Source organism: Manis javanica, chromosome 2 (assembly GCF_040802235.1).
Source record: "Manis javanica isolate MJ-LG chromosome 2, MJ_LKY, whole genome shotgun sequence".
Lineage (NCBI taxonomy): Eukaryota > Metazoa > Chordata > Mammalia > Pholidota > Manidae > Manis > Manis javanica.
The window spans coordinates 35,531,193-35,552,660 of NC_133157.1; the positions used below are offsets into that span (position 1 = coordinate 35,531,193).

The 21,468-nt window shown below is 40.3% G+C and overlaps 1 protein-coding gene across 5 annotated transcripts in view; it reads right to left on the bottom strand.

Annotated features, from left to right (window-relative positions):
* Positions 1–21,468, bottom strand: part of UNC13B (unc-13 homolog B) — a 245,389-nt gene that overhangs the window by 148,998 nt on the left and 74,923 nt on the right. For all 5 annotated transcript variants that reach the window (XM_037009876.2, XM_073227839.1, XM_073227824.1 and 2 more), the window contains exon 7: positions 20,708–20,765. In XM_037009876.2, coding sequence (XP_036865771.2) covers positions 20,708–20,765 — 58 coding nt within the window. The remainder of the gene's footprint in view (positions 1–20,707; positions 20,766–21,468) is intronic.

Consider the following 21,468-nt stretch of genomic DNA (forward strand, 5'->3'; position numbering starts at 1 on the left):
ACAAGGGTGGGACAGGCATACAAGAGACACTCCTATTCTACAAGGAATAGGAAAGAAGGAAGAGGTAATAGGTCCCACACAAGTCCAAAACTCAGCAAGGCAGATACATTAGATTTTATAGATGGAGAATAATTCTCTTTGGTTCAATGTCCCACCTCCTAAACCCACTGGCATGGCAGTGTCAAGCCCTCTGCTGAGCCTGTGGCCTTCTGCCATTACACTTGGTGGTGGCCTCCCTCTGAAACAGAAGTAAACAGTCCTGCCCTATGGGCCTGTGCTGGAAGTGGCAGCCCTGATATTCTCTGAATCAGCTTCCAGATCATTCTTCTCTTTCTTTAAGAATAGCACAAGTGAATTCCAAATAACTCTACAGTCTGGTTCTGTAAAATCCAAGAACTTCATTTGCCTTCCTTCATTCCTTCCCTCTTTCTCTGTCCCCTTTCATTAGAACTGGCAATGTCTCTGCTGGTATAATCCTATCTCTATTCCTGGCTTCTGCTGAGATGGCTGGTTAGGTCCACATGAGTTACACTCATGAACTCCTTAGTATTCTCTTCAGAACAAGCTTTCTCATTTATAACAATATGGACAAGCTAAGAATTTTCTAAATCTCCAAGTTCTGTTTTGTTTTTGCTTAACACCTGCTTCAATTCAACTCTTCTTGCATTCTGCTATATGCAATAAGGAAGACCCAAGCCATACTTTAATACTTTGCTTAGAAATCTCCTCTGCTAAATATCCAGTTTGATCACTTATAAATTCTACCTTTCACAAAACACTCAAACAACTCAGCCAAGTTTGTTGCCACTTTATAACAAGGATTGCTTTCCTCCAGTTTTCAATAAACTGTTCCTTATTTCTAAGACTTCTCCAGAATGGCCTTTAACACTCATATTTCTGCCAACACTCCTTTCGCAGCCACCTTGGCTTTTCCTAGCAAGCAAACTGAAATTCTTTCAGGCTCTACCCATCACCCAGCTCCAGAGCCACTTCCCCATTTTTAGGTATTTGTTACAGCAGCACTTTATCCTTCTGCACTAAAATCTTTATTAGTCTGCTCAAGTTGCTATAACAAAATACCATAGAACAGTTCACTTAAACAACAGAAATTTATATCCTACAATTTTGGAAGCTGGAAAATCCAAGTTCAAGATTCTGGCCAATCGGGCTCCTGGCGAGTGAAGCTTCTCTTCCTCTCTGCCTTATCCTCTTGATATGTTCTCATACAGAGACCTCTGTGTCACTTCCTCTTCTTATAAGGATCCCAGCCCTATCAAATTAAGCCTCACTCTCATGCTCTCATTAAACCTTCATTACCTTCTCATAGGCCCTACCTCCCAATACAGTCATAATGGGGGCCAGGGCTTCAACATATGAATTTTGGTACATATGCAATTTAGTACATAGCCGTAAGTCTTAAATTTATGTGTATATGTGTAGACATATACACATATACCCATGTACAGTTTTGTATACTTATTAAAGTTTCATAAAAATTTCTCTAATTATTCAATTTTAAATAATGCATATAGTCAATCTTATAACTATTATCATTTATTGTTTAGCTATTAAGTCATTTTCAATTTTTTCTATTTAAATAATTTTGCAATAAACATCTTTGTGCACAAATCTTTGCTTCTTGAATACTCAGGACAAATTTCCAGAAATTCAACTGCTCAATCAAAGGCTATGACTATTTTAAAGGCTGTTAGTACATATTGTCAAACTGCTTCCCACACCTGTACTAATGTGTACTCTCATTTGCACTAGACATTATAATTAGAATAAAACATTTTTCTAATAGGAAAAAAATACCAGTGTCATAAATGACCAAAAAAGGCAGGGATTTTTGTTGTTGTTGTTAAAGGAGATTAAAGAGGACAACCATTCCAAATAAGGAATATCTATACCTTAACTATACCTTATTTTACTTACAAATTAAATATGTAATTTTTTATTAGATCACCCAATAAGGGGGAAAATAACTGTAAAAAAATAACTGGAGAACAATTAGAATTTTCAATACAGACTGTATATTAGATATTACTGGACCAATATTACATTTCTTGATTCTGATAATGGTATTCTGGTTATGTAGATTGTGCAAGCTCTTAGGGGATACATGCTGATGTGTCATGAAATCTGAAGCTTATATTCAAGTGATTCAGGAAATAGGTAGGTATGTGTAGTTTTGTGTATGTACATAAAGAGACAGAGATAGAGATGTGTGAGAGAGACGTGGGGAAGAATGGGAACAAATATGGCAGAATGTTAATCACCAAACTTAGTGAAGGGTAAGTGCTTACTGTACGGTTCTTTCAAATTTTATGTAAGTTTAAAATTTTTCCAAATAAAAGTACATGAGGAGGAGGGGCTCAAGATGGCAGTGTAAGTAGGGCACCGGAAATCTCCTCCCAAAACCATATATATTTTTGAAAATACAACAAATACAACTATGTCTAAAAGAAAGACCAGAAGATACAGTACAACAGTCAGGCCACATCAACATCTGCAACAACTCAGCATCTCACGAAGGGGATAAGATACAAAGCTGTGACCTGGCGGGACTCCAACACTCCCTCCACCCCAGCTCACCAGTGGGAGCAAAAGAGTCAGAGTGGGGAGGGAGTGGAAGCACGGGACTGCTAAATAACCAGCCCTAATAATCTGCACCGGAAGCACAGACACACATTGCATGGTGTACTGAATATTAGAGAAACGGAAAAGTGAAGTCTGGCACAGAGACTGCAAGCAGATCCCCACAGCTGACTCTCCTGGGACAAAAGAAAAACAGTGCTTTTTAAAAGTCTTAAAAGGACAAGGGCTCAACAGCTGGTCAAAATTGTCCCAGCACACTCAGCCCAGCAGGCTGGGAATCTTGAGGAACTTCAGGCTCCCTAAATCCCTGGGGGGTAACACAGACCTGAAGCCCCTCATGCTGATAAGCAGCCTGCCATTCATACCACCAGGCCAGCGCTGCAAGCAAACTGGCTGACCCGCCACAGCCGCAGAGCAGCCGGAGAACAGCCCCACCCACAGCAACCACACAGAGTCTCCTCCCAGCACACAGCTAACTGGGACAGACGGAGGAAGCCAGAGCAAGGTCTGGAAGGCATGAAGGGGTGCCATTCTCTCAGGAGAACACACCCCCTGTGGGTGCGACACCCCGCAGGGCCCTAGTCTATCCCAAGGGCTGCCCCACCCATGGCAGCTCAGGAGATAATCACAGAGACTGCCTCCCAGTATGTGGGTAACTGGCACAGGCAGTAGAAGCTGGAGCAAGGTCCGGAAGACACAAAGGGGTGTGGTTCTCACAGGAGAATACACCCCCTGTGGCTGCTACCCCCTGCAGTGTGCTAGGCTATCCCAAGGGCCTGCCCGCCCATGGAAGTTCAGGAGATTATCCCAGAGGCTGCTCCCAGTGTGCAGGTAGATGGCACAGGCAGCGGAGAAGGGCAAGGTGACCAAAAAGCATGAAGGGAATTTGTTCTTCCAGCTACCACATGTGCCACTTGCCTGCGACCACATCTATTGCCATGGAAAGGCAGAAGAATCTGGTCCAGTCAATAATCACTCAGACAAACTCAGACAACCCCAGAGAGGGGGCCTGGTGAGACAGATATAACCAATCTTCCTGAAAAAGAATTCAAAATAAAAGTCAGAAAAATGGTGATGGACCTGCAGAGAAATATGTAAGAGCTAAGGGAAGAAGTCCGGAGGGAGATAACAGAAATGAAACAACTGATCTTAAGAGGAGACTGGATGAAGTGAAAGAGACAGTCAGTGGAATAGAAATCAGAACAGGAATATAGAGAAGCTGAGGCAGAGAGAGATAAAAGGATCTCTAGGAATGAAAGAATATTAAGAGAACTGTGTGACCAATCCAAAAGGAACAACATTCGCATTATAGGCGTACCAGAAGAAGAAGAGAGAGAAAAAGGGATAGAAGTGTCTTTGAAAAAATAATTGCTGAAAACTTCCCCAATCTGGGAAGGAAATAGTCTCTCAGACCATGGAAGCCCACAGATCTACCAACACGAGGGACCCAAGGAGGACAACACCAAGACATATAATAATTAAAATGACAAAGATCAAAGACAAGGACAGAGTATTAAAGGCAGCCAGAGAGAGAAAAAGATCACCTACAAAGGAAAACCCATCAGGCTATCATCAGGCTTCTCAACAGAAACCTTACAGGCCAGAAGAGAATGGCATGTTATATTTAATGCAATGAAACAAAACGGCCTTGAACCAAAAATACTGTATCCAGCACAATTATCATTTAAATTTGAAGGGGGGATTAAACAATTTCCAGACAAGCAATAGTTGAGGGAATTTGCCTCCCACAAACCACATCCACAGGGAATTTTAAAGGGACTGCTCTAGATGGAAGCACTCCTAAGGATAAATAGATGTCACCAGAGAAAATAAAATCACAGCAAAGAAAGCAGATCAACTAAATACTAACTAAAGGCAAAAAATGAAAACAACTGTCCACAAAAGCAGTCAAAGGAAACACAAAAGAGTACATAATAAAACACCTAACATATACAGAATGGAGGAGGAGGAAGAGTAAGAAGGGAGAAAAATAAAGAATCATCAGACTGTGTTTATAATAGCTTAATAAGATAGTTAAGTTAGACAGTTAGATAGTAAAGAAGCTACCCTTGAACCTTTGGTAACCTCAAATCCAAAGTGTGCAATGGCAATAAGTACATATCTATCAAGAATCACCCTAAATGTAAATGGACTGAATGCACTAATCAAAAGACACAGAGTAATAGAATAGATAAAAAAGCAAGAGCCATCTATATGCTGCTTACAAGAGACTCACATGAAACCCAAAGATATGCACAGACTAAAAGTGAAGGGATGGAAAAAGATATTTCATGCAAACAATAGGGAGAAAAAAGCAGGTGTGGCAGTACTTGTATCAGACAAAATAGACTTCAAAACAAAGAAAGTAACAAGAGATAATGAAGGACATGACATAATGATAAAGGGGTCAGTCAACAAGAGAATTTTATATATATATATATGTACCAAACACAGGAGCACCGACATATGTGAAACAAATACTAACAGAATTAAAGGATGAAATAGAATGCAATACATTCATTTTAGGAGACTTCAACACACCACTCACTCCAAAGGACAGATAAACCAGACAGAAAATAAGTAAGGACACAGAGGCACTGAACAACACACTAGAACAGATGGACCTAATAGACATCTACAGAGCTCTACACCAAAAAGCAACAGGATACACATTCTTCTCAAGGGCACATGGAACATTTTCCAGAATAGACCACATACTAGGCCACAAAAAGAGCCTCAGTAAATTCAAAAAGAATGAAATTCTACCAACCAACTTCTCAGATCACTAAGTTATAAAAATAGAAATAAATTGTACAGAGAAAACAAAAAGGCCCACAAACACATGGAGGCTTAACAACATGCTCCTAAATAATCAATGGCTCAATGACCAAATTGAAACAGAGATCAAGCAAAAAATGCCCACAAATGAAAACAACAGCACAAACTCCCAACTTCTTAGGGACGCAGCGAAGGCAGGTCTAAGAGGAAAGTACACTGCAATCCAAGCCTATTTAAAGAATGAAGAAAAATACCAAATGAATAGTCTAAAGTCACAATTATTGAAACTGGAGAAAGAACAATGAGGACCAAAGTCAGCAGAAGGAGGAACATAATAAAGATCAGAGAAAAAATAAATAAAATTGAGAAGAATAAAATAATACAAAAAATTAATGAAACCAAGAGCTAGTTCCTTGAGAAAATAAAATAGATAAATCCCTAGCCAGACTTATTATGAGAAAAATAGAATCTACATACATCAACAGAATCAGAACTTAGAAAGGAAAAATCATGACAGACAACACAGAAATACAAAGAATTATTAGAGAATACTATGAAAATCTATATGCTAACAAGCTGGAAAACCTAGAAGAAATGGGCAACTTCCTAGAAAAATACAACCTTTCAAGACTGACCAAGAAAGAAACAGAAAATTTAAATAGACCAATTACCAGCAACGAAACCAAACTGTAATAAAAAAATTACCCAAGAACAAAACTCCTGGGCCAGATGGATTCACCCCCACAGTGAATTTTATCAGACATATAGAGAAGACATAATATCCATTCTCCTTAAAGTTTTCCAAAAAATAGAAGAGAAGGGAACACTTCCAAACTCATTCTATGAAGCCAGCATCACACTAATACCAAAACCAGGTAAAGACACCATCAAAAAAGAAAACACAGACCATATCCCTGATGAACATAGATGCAAAAATACTCAATAAAATATGAGCAAATGGAATTCAAAAATACATCAAGAGGATCATACACCATGATCACGTGGGATTCATCTAAGGGATGCAAGGATGGTACAACATTAGAAAATCCATCAACATCATCCACCACATCAACAAAAAGAAGGACAAAAACTAACTGATCATCTTCATAGATGCTGAAAAAGCATTCAACAAAATTCAACACCCATTCATGATAAAAACTCTCAACAAAATGGTATAGAGGGGCCTCAACATAATAAAAGCCATATATGACAAACCCACAGCCAACATCATACTAAACAGCAAGAAGCTGAAAGCTTTTTCTCTAAGATCACGAACAAGACAGGGACACCCACTCTCCCCACTGTTATTCAGCATAGTACTGGAGGTCATAACCAGACCAATCAGACAACACCAAGAAATAAAAGTCATCAAGACTGGTAAGGAAGAGGTCAAACTGTCCCTGTTTGCAGATGACAGGATTTGTACATAACAAACCCTAAAGAATCCACTTCAAAACTACTACAACTAATATCTGAATTTGGCAAAGTTGCAGGATACAAAATTAATACAAAAAAATTCTGTTTCATTCCTATATACTAACAATGAACTAGCAGAAAGAGAAATCAGGAAAACAATTCCATTCACAATTGCATAAAAAAGAATAAAATACCTAGGAATAAACCTAACCAAGGGAGTGAAAGACCTATATTCTGAAAACTACAAGACACTTATGAGAGAATTTATAGAAGATACCAATAAATAGAAACACGTTCTGTGCTCATGGATAGTAAGAATTAATATTATCAAAATGGCCATCCTGCTTAAAGCAATCTACAGATTCAATGCAATGCCTATCAAAATACCAACAACATTCTTCAACGAACTGGAACAAATAGTTCTAAAATTCATATGGAACCACCAAAGACCCCAAATAGCCAAAGCAATCCTGAGAAGGAAGAATAAAGCTGGGGGATCTCGCTTCCCAACTTCAAGCTTTACTACAAAGCCACACTAATCAAGACAATTTGGTACTGGCACAAGAATAGAACCACAGACCAGTGGAACAGAATAAAGAGTCCAGATATTAACCAAAACATATACGGTTAATTAGTATACAATAAGGGATCCATGGATATACAATGGGGAAATGACAGCCTCTTCAACAGCTGGTGTTGGCAAAACTGGACAGCTACATGTAGGAGAATGAAACTAGATCACTGTCTAACCCTACACACAAAAGTAAATTCAAAATGGATCAAAGACCTGAATGTAAGTCATGAGACCATAGAACTCTTAGAAAAAAACACAGGCAAAAATCTCTTGGACATAAAGATGAGCAACTTCTTCATGAACATATCTCCCCAGGCAAGGAAAACAAATGCAAAAATGAACAAGGGGGACACTATCAAGTTGAAAAGCTTCTGTACAGCAAAGGACACCATCAATAGAACACCATCATCTCCTACAGTATGGGAGAATATATTCATGAATGACATATCCATTAAAGGACTGACATTCAAAATATACAAAGAGCTCACGCACCTCAACAAACGAAATGCAAATAATCCAAATAAAAAATGAGCAGAGGATATGAACAGATATTTCTGCAAAGAAGAAATTCAGATGGCCAACAGATACATGAAAAGATGCTCCACATCACTAATTATCAGAGAAATGCAAATTAAAACCACAATGAGATATCACCTCACACCAGTAAGGATGGCCACCATCCAAAAGACAAATAACAACAAATGCTAGTGAGGATGTGGAGAAAGGGGAACCCTCCTACACTGCTGGTAGGAATGTAAATTAGTTCAACCATTGTGGAAAGCAAGATGGAGGTTCCTCAAAAAGCTCAAAATAGAAATACCATTTGACCCAGGAATTCCACTCCTAGGAATGTACCCTAAGAAAGCAGCAGCCGGTGGCGGAGCCAAGATGGTGGCGTGAGTAGAGCAGTGGAAATCTCCTCCCAAAAACAAATAGATCTATGAAAATATAACAAAGAAAACTCTTCCTAAAATAGAGACCAGAGGACACAGGACAACATCCAGACCACATCCACACATGCAAGAACCCAGCACCTTGTGAAGGGGGTAAGATACAAGCCCCGGCCCAGCGGAACCTGAGCGCCCCTCCCCCGAGCTCCCGGTGGGTGGAAAGAAACCGGAGCGGTTTTTTATTGGCGAGTGCTTTTTGGAAGCCTTACAGGGACAGGGACCCCGTTGCTAGGGAGGCAGGGCAGCGAGACCAGTGGGTGGGTGCCTGAGACTGGCTCCTGAGGACGGAGAAAATTGCGCATTCTTCCCCTTTTTTTTTCTTTTTGGCAAGTGCTTTTTGGAAGCCTTAAAGGGACAGGGACCCCAATACCAGCGAAACAGGGCAGCAAGACTGGTGAGCGGGTGCCTGAGATCGGCGCCTGGGGACAAAGAAAATCGCGTGTTTTTCCCAATACTAGGGAGGCAGGGCGGCGGGACCAGTGGGCAGGGGCCTGGGGCCGGCACCTGAGTACAAAGAAAATCTCGTGTTTTTCCCTTTTTTTTTTTTTTTTTGGTGAGTGCTTTTTGGAAGCCTTGGAGGGACGGGGACTCCAATACCAGGGAGGCAGGGCAGCAAGACCGGTGGGCGGGTGCCTGGGACCAGCGCCTGGGGATGGAGAGGGTTGCGCGTTTTTCCCCTTTTTTTTTTTGGCGAGTGTTTTTTGGAGGCCTTGGAGAGACGGGGACCCCAGTGCTAGGAAGGCAGGGCGGCAGGACCAATGGGCGGGTGCCTGGGACCGGCACCTGAGGACAAACAATATCGCGCGTTTTTCCCTTTTTTTTTTTTTCTTTTGGCGAGTGCTTTTTGGAAGCCTTGGAGGGATGGGGACTCCAATACCAGGGAGACAGGGCAGCAAGACCGGTGGGCGGGTGCCTGGGACTGGCACCTGGGGACCGAGACGGTCGCGTGTTTTTCCCTTTTTTTTTTTTGGCAAGTGTTTTTTGGAGGCCTTGGAGGGACGGGGACCCCAGTGCTAGGGAGGCAGGGCGGTGGGAACAGTGGGTGGGTGCCTGAGACCGGCGCCTGAGAATGGAAAAAATCGCGCATTTTCCCCTTTTTTTACTTTTTGGCAAGTGCTTTTTGGAAGCCTTAAAGGGACAGGGACTCCAATACCAGCAAAACAGGGCAGCAAGACGGGTGAGCGGGTGCCTGAGACCGGCGCCTGGGGACAAAGAAAATTGTGCGTTTTTTCCAATACTAGGGAGGCAGGGCAGCGGGACCGGTGGGCGGGGGCCTGGGGCCAGCGCCTGAGTACAAAGAAAATTGCGTGTTTTTCCCTTTTTTTTTTTTTTGGCAAGTGCTTTTTGGAAGCCTTGGAGGGACGGGGACTCCAATACCAGAGAGGCAGGGCAGCAAGACCGGTGGGCGGGTGCCTGGGACCAGCGTCGGGGGATAGAGACGGTCGCGCGGTTTTCCTTTTTTTTTTTTTTTTTTTTTTGAACTCTTTTTTGGAGGCCTTGGAGGGACGGGGACCCCAGTGCTAGGAAGGCAGGGCGGCAGGACCAGTGGGCGGGTGCCTGGGACCAGCTCCTGAGGACAAACAATATCGCGCGTTTTTCCCTTTTTTTTTTTTTTTCTTTGGTGGGTGCTTTTCGGAAGCCTTGAAGGGACAGGGACCCTGGTGCTAGGGAGGGAGGGCAGCAGGACCGGTGAGCAGGTGCCTGGGACCGGCGCCTGAGGACAAACAAAATCGCGCATTTTTCCTTTTTTTTTATTTTTTTATTTTTCCTCTTTCATTCTTGCTGTTGTTGTTTTGGTTTGGAGAGTGCTTTTTGGAAGTCTTAAAGGGGCAGGACAGGACACTTAGTCCAGAGGCAGGGAATCTGGGGATCTCTGGGCACTCTAAACCCCTGGGCAAAAGGGAACACAGAGGCCCCTTACGGAGATAAATAGGACAGGACACTTAGTCCAGAGACAGAGAATCTGGGGATTTCTGGGCACTCTAAACCCCGGGCAACAGGGAACACAGAGGCCCCTTATGGAGATAAATAGCGTCCCGGCCGTGCCCCCTCCAATGGGGCTCCACCATTTTGGAGGAGCAGCCACAGCCAGGCCACGCCCACAGCAAAGGCCGAGATAAACTCCAAAGCAAACGGGCAGGTAGCAGAAGCCCTGTCTGTGCACAGCTGACAAGCATAAGCCACTAGAGGTGGCTATTCTCCCAGGAGAGGAAGGCCACAAATAAACAAGAAGGGAAGCTCTTCCAGCAGTCACTCGTACCAGCTCTGCAAACTATCTCTATCACCATGAAAAGGCAAAACTACAGACAGACAAAGATCACAGAGACAACACCTGAGAAGGAGACAGACCTAACCAGTCCTCCTGAAAAAGAATTCAAAATAAAAATCATGAACATGCTGACAGAGATGCACAGAAAAATGCAAGAGCAATGGGATGAGATGCAGAGAAAAATGCAAGAGCAATGGGATGAAGTCTGGAGGGAGATCACAGATGTCAGGAAGGAGACCACAGAAGTGAAACAATCCCTGGAAGGATATATAAGCAGAATGGATAAGATGCAAGAGGCCATTGAAGGAATAGAAAACAGAGAACAGGAACGTATAGAAGCTGACATAGAGAGAGATAAAAGGATCTCCAGGAATGAACCAACACTAAGAGAACTATGTGCCCAACCCAAAAGGAATACTATTCGTATTATAGGGGTACCAGAAGAAGAAGAAAGAGGAAAAGGGATAGAAAGTCTCTTTAAAGAAATAATTGCTGAAAACTTCCCCAAACTGGGGGAGGAAATAATTGAACAGACTACGGAATTACACAGAACACCCAACAGAAAGGATCCAAGGAGGACAACACCAAGACACATAATAATTAAAATGGCAAGGATCAAGGACAAGGAAAGAGTTTTAAAGGCAGCTACAGAGAAAAAGGTCACCTATAAAGGAAAACCCATCAGGCGACATCAGACTTCTCGACAGAAACCCTACAGCCCAGAAGAGAATGGCATGATATATTTGAGGCAATGAAACACAAGGGCCTTAAACCAAGGATACTGTATCCAGCACGACTATCATTTAAATATGATGGCGGGATTAAACAATTCCCAGACAAGCAAAAGCTGAGGGAATTTGATTCCCACAAACCACCTCTACAGGGCATCCTACAGGGATTGCTCTAGATGGGAGCACTCCTAAAAAGAGCACAGAAGAAAACACACAATATATGAAGAATGGAGGAGGAGGAATAAGAACGGAGAGAAGAAAACAATCTCCAGACAGTGTATATAACAGCTCAATAAGCGAGCTAAGTTAGGCAGTAAGATACTAAAGACGCTAACCTTGAACCTTTGGTAACCACGAACCTAAAGCCTGCAATGGCAATAAGTACATATCTCTCAATAGTCACCCTAAATGTAAATGAACTTAATGCACCAATCAAAAGACACAGAGTAATAGAACGGATAAAAAAGCAAGACCCATCTATACGCTGCTTACAAGAAACTCACCTTAAACCCAAAGACAAGCAAGACTAAAAGTCAAGGGATGGAAAAACATATTTCAGGCAAACAACAGTGAGAAGAAAGCAGGGGTTGCAGTACTAATATCAGACAAAATAGACTTCAAAATAGAGAAAGTAACAAGAGATAAAGAAGGACACTACATAATGATAAAGGGCTCAGTACAACAAGAGGACATAACCATTCTAAATATATATGCACCCAACACAGGAGCACCAGCATATGTGAAGCAAAGACTAACAGAACTAAAGGGGGAAATAGACTGCAATGCATTCATTTTAGGAGACCTCAACACACCAATCACCCCAAAGGATAGATCCACCGGGCAGAAAATAAGTAAGGACACACAGGCACTGAACAACACACTAGAACAGATGGACCTAATAGACATCTATAGAACTCTATATCCAAAAGCAACAGGATATACATTCTTCTCAAGTGCACATGGAACATTCTCCAGAATAGACCACATACTAGCTTACAAAAAGAGCCTCAGTAAATTCCAAAAGATTGAAATTCTACCAACCAATTTTTCAGACCACAAAGGTATAAAAGTAGAAATAAATTCTACAAAGAAAACAAAAAGGCTCACAAACACATGGAGGCTTAACAACATGCTACTAAATAATCAATGGATCAATGAACAAATCAAAATAGAGATCAAGGAATATATAGAAACAAATGACAACAACAACAGAAAGCCCCAACTTCTGTGGGACGAAGCGAAAGCAGTCTTAAGACGAAAGTATATAGCAATCCAGGCACACTTGAAGAAGGAAGAACAATCCCAAATGAATAGTCTAACATCACAATTATCAAAACTGGAAAAAGAAGAACAAATGAGGCCTAAAGTCAGCAGAAGGAGGGACATAATAAAGATCAGAGAAGAAATAAACAAAATTGAGAAGAATAAAACAATAGCAGAAATCAATAAAACCAAGAGCTGGTTCTTTGAGAAAATAAACAAAATAGATAAGCCTCTAGCCAAACTTATTAAGAGAAAAAGAGAATCAACACAAATCAACATAATCAGAAAAGAGAATGGAAAAATCACGACAGACTCCACAGAAATACAAAGAATTATTAAAGACTACTATGAAAACCTATATGCCAACAAGCTGGAAAACCTAGAAGAAATGGACAACTTCCTAGAAAAATACAACCTCCCAAGACTGACCAAGGAAGAAACACAAAAGTTAAACAAACCAATTACGAGCAAAGAAATTGAAACGGGAATCAAAAAACTACCCAAGAACAAAACCCCGGGGCCAGACGGATTTACCTGGGAATTTTATCAGACACATAGAGAAGACATAATACCCATTCTCCTTAAAGTGTTCCAAAAAATAGAAGAAGAGGGAATACTCCCAAACTCAATCTATGAAGCCAACGTCACCCTAATACCAAAACCAAGCAAAGACCCCACCAAAAAAGAAAATTACAGACCAATATCCCTGATGAATGTAGATTAAATACTCAATAAAATATTAGCAAACAGAATTCAACAGTATATCAAAAGGATCATACACCATGACCAAGTGGGATTCATCCCAGGGACGCAAGGATGGTACAACATTCGAAAATCCATCAACATCATCCACCACATCAACAAAAAGAAAGACAAAAACCACATGATCATCTCCATAGATGCTGAAAAAGCCTTTGACAAAATTCAACATCCATTCATGATAAAAACTCTCAGCAAAATGGGAATAGAGGGCAAGTACCTCAACATAATAAAGGCCATATATGATAAACCCACAGCCAGCATTATACTGAACAGCGAGAAACTGAAAGCATTTCTTCTGAGATCAGGGATGCCCACTCTCCCCACTGTTATTTAACATAGTACTGGAGGTCCTAGCCACGGCAATCAGACAAAACAAAGAAATACAAGGAATCCAGATTGGTAAAGAAGAAGTTAAACTGTCACTATTTGCAGATGATATGATACTGTACATAAAAAACCCTAAAGACTCCACCCCAAAACTACTAGAACTGATATCGGATTACAGCAAAGTTGCAGGATACAAGATTAACACACAGAAATCTGTAGCTTTCCTATACACTAACAACGAATCAATAGAAAGAGAAATCAGGAAAACAATTCCATTCACCATTGCATCAAAAAGAATAAAATACCTAGGAATAAACCTAACCAAAGAAGTGAAAGACTTATACTCTGAAAACTACAAGTCACTCTTAAGAGAAATTAAAGGGGACACTAATAAATGGAAACTCATCCCATGCTCATGGCTAGGAAGAATTAATATCGTCAAAATGGCCATCCTGCCCAAAGCAATATACAGATTTGATGCAATCCATCTCAAATTACCAGCAACATTCTTCAATGAATTGGAACAAATAATTCAAAAATTCATATGGAAACACCACAGACCCTGAATAGCCAAAGCAATCCTGAAGAAGAAGAATAAAGTAGGGGGGATCTCACTCCCCAACTTCAAGCTCTACTACAAAGCCATAGTAATCAAGACAATTTGGTACTGGCACAAGAACAGAGCCACAGACCAATGGAACGGACTAGAGAATCCAGACATTAACCCAGACATATATGGTCAATTAATATTTGATAAAGGAGCCATGGACATACAATGCCAAAATGACAGTCTCTTCAACAGATGGTGCTGGCAAAACTGGACAGCTACATGTAGGAGAATGAAACTGGACCATTGTCTAACCCCATATACAAAGGTAAACTCAAAATGGATCAAAGACCTGAATGTAAGTCATGAAACCATTAAACTCTTGGAAAAAAACATAGGCAAAAACCTCTTAGACATAAACATGAGTGACCTCTTCTTGAACATATCTCCCCGGGCAAGGAAAACAACAGCAAAAATGAGCAAGTGGGACTACATTAAGCTGAAAAGCTTCTGTACAGCGAAAGACACCATCAATAGAACAAAAAGGAATCCTACAGTATGGGAGAATATATTTGAAAATGACAGATCCGATAAAGGCTTGATGTCCAGAATATATAAAGAGCTCACACGCCTCAACAAACAAAAAACAAATAACCCAATTAAAAAATGGGCAGAGGAACTGAACAGTTTTCAAAAAAAGAAATAAAGATGGCCAACAGACACATGAAAAGATGCTCCACATCGCTAATTATCAGAGAAATGCAAATTAAAACTACAATGAGGTATCACCTCACACCAGTAAGGATGGCTGCCATCCAAAAGACAAACAACAACAAATGTTGGCGAGGCTGTGGACAAAGGGGAACCCTCCTACACCGCTGGTGGGAATGTAAATTAGTTCAACCATTGTGGAAAGCAGTATGGAGGTTCCTCAAAATGCTCAAAACAGACCTACCATTTGACCCAGGAATTCCACTCCTAGGAATTTACCCTAAGAACGCAGCAATCAAGTTTGAGAAAGACAGATGCACCCCTATGTTTATCGCAGCACTATTTACAATAGCCAAGAATTGGAAGCAACCTAAATGTCCATCAATAGATGAATGGATAAAGAAGATGTGGTACATATACACAATGGAATACTACTCAGCCATAAGAAGTGGAAAAATCCTACCATTTGCAGCAACATGGATGGAGCTGGAGAGTATTATGCTCAGTGAAATAAGCCAAGTGAAGAAAGAGAAATACCAAATGATTTCACTCATCTGAGGAGTATAAGAACAAAGGAAAAACTGAAGGAACAAAACAGCAGCGGAATTACAGAACCCAAAATATGGACTAACAGGTACCAAAGGGAAAGGAACTGGGTGGGGGGGGAAGAAGAAGGGGGTATTACGATTAGCATGCATGGGGGGGAGGGGGAAAGGGGAGGGTGGGCTGTACAACACAGAGAGGACAAGTAGTGATTCTACAACATTTTGTTAAGCTGATGGACAGTAACCGTAATGTGGTTTTTAGGGGGGACCTGATATAGGGGAGAGCATAGTAAACATAGTATTCTTCATGTAAGTGTAGATTAAAGATTAAAGGGAAAAAAAAGAAAGAAAGAAAGAAAGAAAAGGAGTATTACTCCTTGATGGGATAAAACTATTGGTAAATCAAAGATCAATGCATGCTTTAAATATCCTTAATGTTTATCACTTAAAGGGTGTCAGATGATCAACTATGGAGGTACTCTTTTCTGATAATATTCCTTTCTGTTAAAAAAAAAAAAAAAGTAGTTCCTTTGTGCTGACCTCCAATGAGTTCTACACAGTGGTATAGAGGGCATGTCAAAGTGTGGGCAGAGGGTCTGTTTGTTTCTATGCAGAAGATCAAGGCCTAGCTTGGATACCCAGAAAATGAACTAAGATACGATATGAGGAGAACTCTCCGGAGGACTCGTGCCGGGGGATAATCATCAAAAAGCCTCCACAGGGATCCGGACGATGCTGCAGTTGTGGCTGCATCCACCCCACCGTTTTCTGGACTTGCCATTGGAATGAGGAGGCAGATGTCTAGGCTGGCATGTACATACAGTGAGACAACGCATTTGACCGGATCTGTACTGTTGGAACTCAACCAGGAGTTGGGAGGGGTGCAAGTTGTAGCACTCCAAAATCTTATGACTATAGACTATCTGCGGTTAAAAGAACATATGGGATGTGAACAGATCCCAGAAATGGGTTGCTTTAATTTGTCTGATTTCTCTCAGACTGTTCAAGTAGAGTTGGACAATATCCATCATATCATAGACAAATTTTCACAAATGCCTAGGGTGCCTAAATGGTTTTCTTGGCTTCACTGGAGATGGATGGTAAATACAGATTTGCTTTGTTTATGTCACCGTATTCCTATTATGTTAATATGTGAGCGCAAGTTAGTTAGTATTTTAAAACCTATACATGCTTAAGGTACTCTACAAGAAGATATGTCAAAGAAATAATCAATCCTCCCATGTTTTCTTCCATATGCTACCTCTATAGCTTTTCTTCTTCCTTCCTAATTACAACCCTTAATTAGAATTCGTGCCCCATATCGAATTTACCGAGTATCATAATTCCTCCAGGTGGTAAAGATACCTCGAGACAAGTGCTGGGCATAGAAGCCACAGGGCATAAATCTGCAAAGAAGTAAAAAGCTAACCTTTTCAAACAATATGGCTTCTCTCTCACTTACCAACTTTACATTTCCCTGTATGGCCCCGGAAGATGACTGGTTAGCCAGAGACGGGTAAGATTCCTCAAGGGAGAAACAACCTAAGACAGGCACAGTCGCAGGGGGGCCATCAGGTGAGAAATTGGGGATCAACAGAGGTGAGGCTCAGAACCTCACCCCCCCTGTTTTGAGAGAAATCTTCTGCATCCGTGGATGTTTTGCTGCCCTTGTCTAGCTTGGATTAATACTTAGTCCATAGGCACACACCTGATCATCTACATTTGCCCTCTTACAGCACTAAACTATGTTTTCTACCTTTATCTTGCATCTACTTACCACTTCACCATTTTATTAAAAATAAAAATAATAATAATAATAAAGGGAGAAATCTGGGATCCACATATAAATCAAGTATAAAAATCAAACGAATATTCATATTTGACCTGATTGTTTATAGTTCATAATGCATGATCAACACCGAAAGTTTCTGTGATGACTGCCCTTGTACTGTTCACCATGGAAGAATTTATTCACTATGTAACAATTCGTTCACCATGTAAGAACTTGTTCATTATGCTTCAGAAGATTGGAGACTGATGAGAATTAGGCTTGAGATGGATTAATGATTGTGCATTGAGCATTGACCCCCCTATAGAGAATTTTATTGTTGTTAACAACCATTTGATCAATAAATATGAGAGATGCCCTCTCATAAAAAAAAAAAAAAGAAAGCAGCAGCCCAGTTTCAAAAAGACAGTTGCACCCCTATGTTTATCGCAGCACTATTTATAATAGCCAAGAAATGGAAGCCACCTAAGTGTCCATCAGCAGATGAATGGATAAAGAAGATGCAGTACATATACACAATGGAATATCATTCAGCCATAAGAAGAAATCCTACCATTTGCAACAACATGGATGGAGCTAGAGGGTATTATGTTCAGTGAAATAAGCCAGGTGGAGAAAGACAAGTACCAAATGATTTCACTCATATATGGAGTATAAGAACAAAGAAAAAAACTGAAGGAACAAAACAGCAATAGACTCACAGAACCCAAGAATGGCCTAACAGTTACCAAAGGGAAAGGGTCTGGGGAGGATGGGTGTGACGGGAGGGACAAGGCGGAAAATGGGGCATTACAATTAGCAGACATAATGTAGGGGGGGGCACGAGGAGGGCTGTACAACACAGACAAGACAAGTAGTGATTCTATAGCATCTTACTACGCTGATGGACAATGACTCTAATGGGGTATGTGGGGGGGACTTGATGATGGGGGGAGTCTAGTAACCATAATGTTGCTCATGTAATTGTAGATTAATGATACCAAAATAAAAATAAACTTAAAAAAAAGTACACGAGGGAGTGAGTACTCAAAAGACAGGAACAGAGTATTCAGAGAAAAATTAGTCAGTAAAGATAATGAAAAATGTACGAACATAAACTTGTTGATTATTTATGGCTTTTTATTTCCTCCTGCCCTCTTGGCATTTGCTCTTTAATCACTTCGACTACTTTTCATCAAATGGGCCCAGGAAGAAATGGGAAGTGAAATTTCAATCGTTACATTTCACTACTCATTAGCAGTCCTAGTTTAAAGAATTAAAAGGTCAAAATTAACTCATTACTATGAGTTTCAGGAAGGACCTATAGATTTTAATTCACAATCTGATCTTCAATTTGGATTCTTCTGATCTTATGAACCTAAATGTTTAATAAATACTAAGTTCTAAATGGCATAACAATAAATAAAAATATTAATTAAAATGATTATAATTAATAAAGAAATAATAATTTCATGTAATAAATACATGAAAAATACCAGGTTTTCTTTAAATAAGAAAACATTTTGACTTCTGCCACTGGTCTTACTGTTATCATGAAAGTAGCCTTTAGAATAGAAGGCAACCAAAGGATTTACAAACCATGAAAGGAGGTTTTCCTTTTCAGAAACATTATGAAGGAAGTAGTGTAACATGGGTTATACAGTCAGGTTGTCTGTGTTTGAATATTTACTTCACCACTTACTACCTAAATGATTTGTGGCAAATTACTCAGTCTCTTTAAGCTTCAGTTTTCTCACCTGAAAAATGGGGACAACCATAAAATCTATGTCTTTATGTCCATCAGTAAATGAATGGATAAAGATATGGTACATAAACACAATGGAATACTATTCAGCCATAAGAAACAAACAAATCCTACCAATTGCAACAACATAGATAGAGCTGGAGGACATTATGCTCAGTGAAATAAGCCAGATGGAGAAAGACAAGTGCCAAATGATTTCCTCATTTGTGGAGTATAACAACAAAGCAAAACTGCAGGAACAAATCAGCAGCAGCCTCACAGACTTCAGAGGGACTAGCGGTTACCAAAGGGGAGGGGTGAGGGAAGGTGGGTGGGGAGGGAAGGAGAAGGGGATTGAGGGGTATTACGATTGGCACACACAGTGTGGGGGAGATCATGGGGAAGACAGTGTAGCACAGAGAAGGCAAATAGGGACTCTGTGGCATCTTCCCACATTGATGGACAGTCACTGCAATGGAGTATGGGAGAGGACTCAATAATATGCGTGAATGTAATAACCACATTGTTTTTCATGTGAAACGTTCAGTAGAGTGTATGTCAATAATACCTTAATTTTAAAAAAACTAACAAAAAATTCTGTCTTAAGAGTTGTGGTGAAGATTAATTTAGTACATTTTAGCTCTTAGAGCTGCATCTGGCATCCTCTAAGACATCAAAATGCGTTAGTTGTTATGGTTCTTATTATTACTAATATTACCACAATAACTACTACCACCATCACCACCACTTTCTACTTACAATTCATTAAAGTTAGGTGTTTAACTCCAAAACCTATAGCAACAGAAAAGCACAGCATACACACACATACTCACCCTCCAATAGATTGAAAAAGTGAAAGAGAATAGACTCCAAATCAGTCCTTTAGTGTTCTTCCTCAAGCTATTTTGAGACAAACTAAGAAGGTAGCAATATACCAATAATGCATGGTTCATTTCAAGGAATCTATTTGGGTAAATTAATCTCAGGAGAAATGACAAATTCTCTCAGTCAGTTATCAAACTTTATTGAGGCTTACTATAATACATATCAGGTGTTGAGCCAGCTGCTAGGAATACAAAATGGAAGAATGTCTATACCTTTAAAAACTGTGTTCTTGTCAAAGAAATACAGATTATAATGTATGAAAAACTATATGTGGATATAATTTTTCCACAGGATACTATAGAAACAGAAGAGACACCTAAGCTAAACTTGGATGACAGAGGAAATAACAGGAAGATTTCCCATAAGTGGTGACATTTAAACTGAAGGTTAAAAAAAAATAACAGGTAAATAGGGATAGAATGGGAAAAATCATTTCTCCAGGGATAAAAGCTGCAGGAGGAGAGAAAAGATGAGCACCACTGTCCTGTCTATACAAACTCAAAAGACCTCTTCTTTCTTTTTTTATTAAAGTGTCATTGATATACACTCTTATGAAGGTTTCACATGAAAAACATTGTGGTTACTACATTCACCTATATATTATCAAGTCCCCCCACCCCATTGAAGTCATTGTCCATCAGTGCAGTAAGATGCCAGAGTCACTACTTGTCTTCTCTATGCTACACTGCAAAAGACCTCTTCTTAAAGCTAATGAGGTGTACTTCTGGAATACCTTCTGTTTATACAAACCAAATCTGCACCCTTCCCAATTCCAAATAAGTCACTTTACAGAACTGACAAAAAGCTGTAACAGATTCAGAGACGAGTTTCTTACTTACAACACTGGGTGGCAGCAGTGGGCAACGGCTTCCTCTGGCTTTCTTCTTGAATAGAATACTAGAGGCAGAAAGGAGAAAAAAATATATATATATAATAAGAGGCCCAAGTAGAGGAAAAAAATTATATAGAAGGCATAGCAGCTGACTAGAGTCAAATCTTTATTTAACAGAAACACATCATCCTGCCTCTAAGTTCCCTGTATGACCCTGACATACAGGCCAAACTATCAGATAGGGTACTGGCCCAACACAACAGGCTAAAATAGGACAGCCGAGGCTGTTCTGACCAAAAGCACCTGGGTATGCACCAGCTCTGCCAGGTGCTGTACATGCTTTAGCCTTAGAGGAGCCTTCAAGGACTCAGAAAACTCAGTCCTCTGATTTTTTCTAAGGATAATGTATAGATTCCTCCATTGGGTGAAAGACCTGAATTTTCTCATCTGTAAAAAAAAGTAATAGTGCTTCTTCCCTCACAAGGTCATGTGGGAAGTATGTTAAATTACTTATTTAAGTATATAATGCAACATCTGGTACCTACTACAGTCCCCCTTTCCCATTTATATTCTAGCCTTTCCAAACCAACCCACCATCCTCACCACCAGAAAATAAGTGCAGAATACTGAAGTCATAAAAAAAAAAAAACTCTAAAAAAGGGAGAATTAGGTGAAAGTCTTAAGGATGGGCACAGTTAGGAAAGGTTAAAAAAAAGAGAAAAGCATAAACAAGTTAATGTAGCTACACAATCTGGATAACAGCATAGT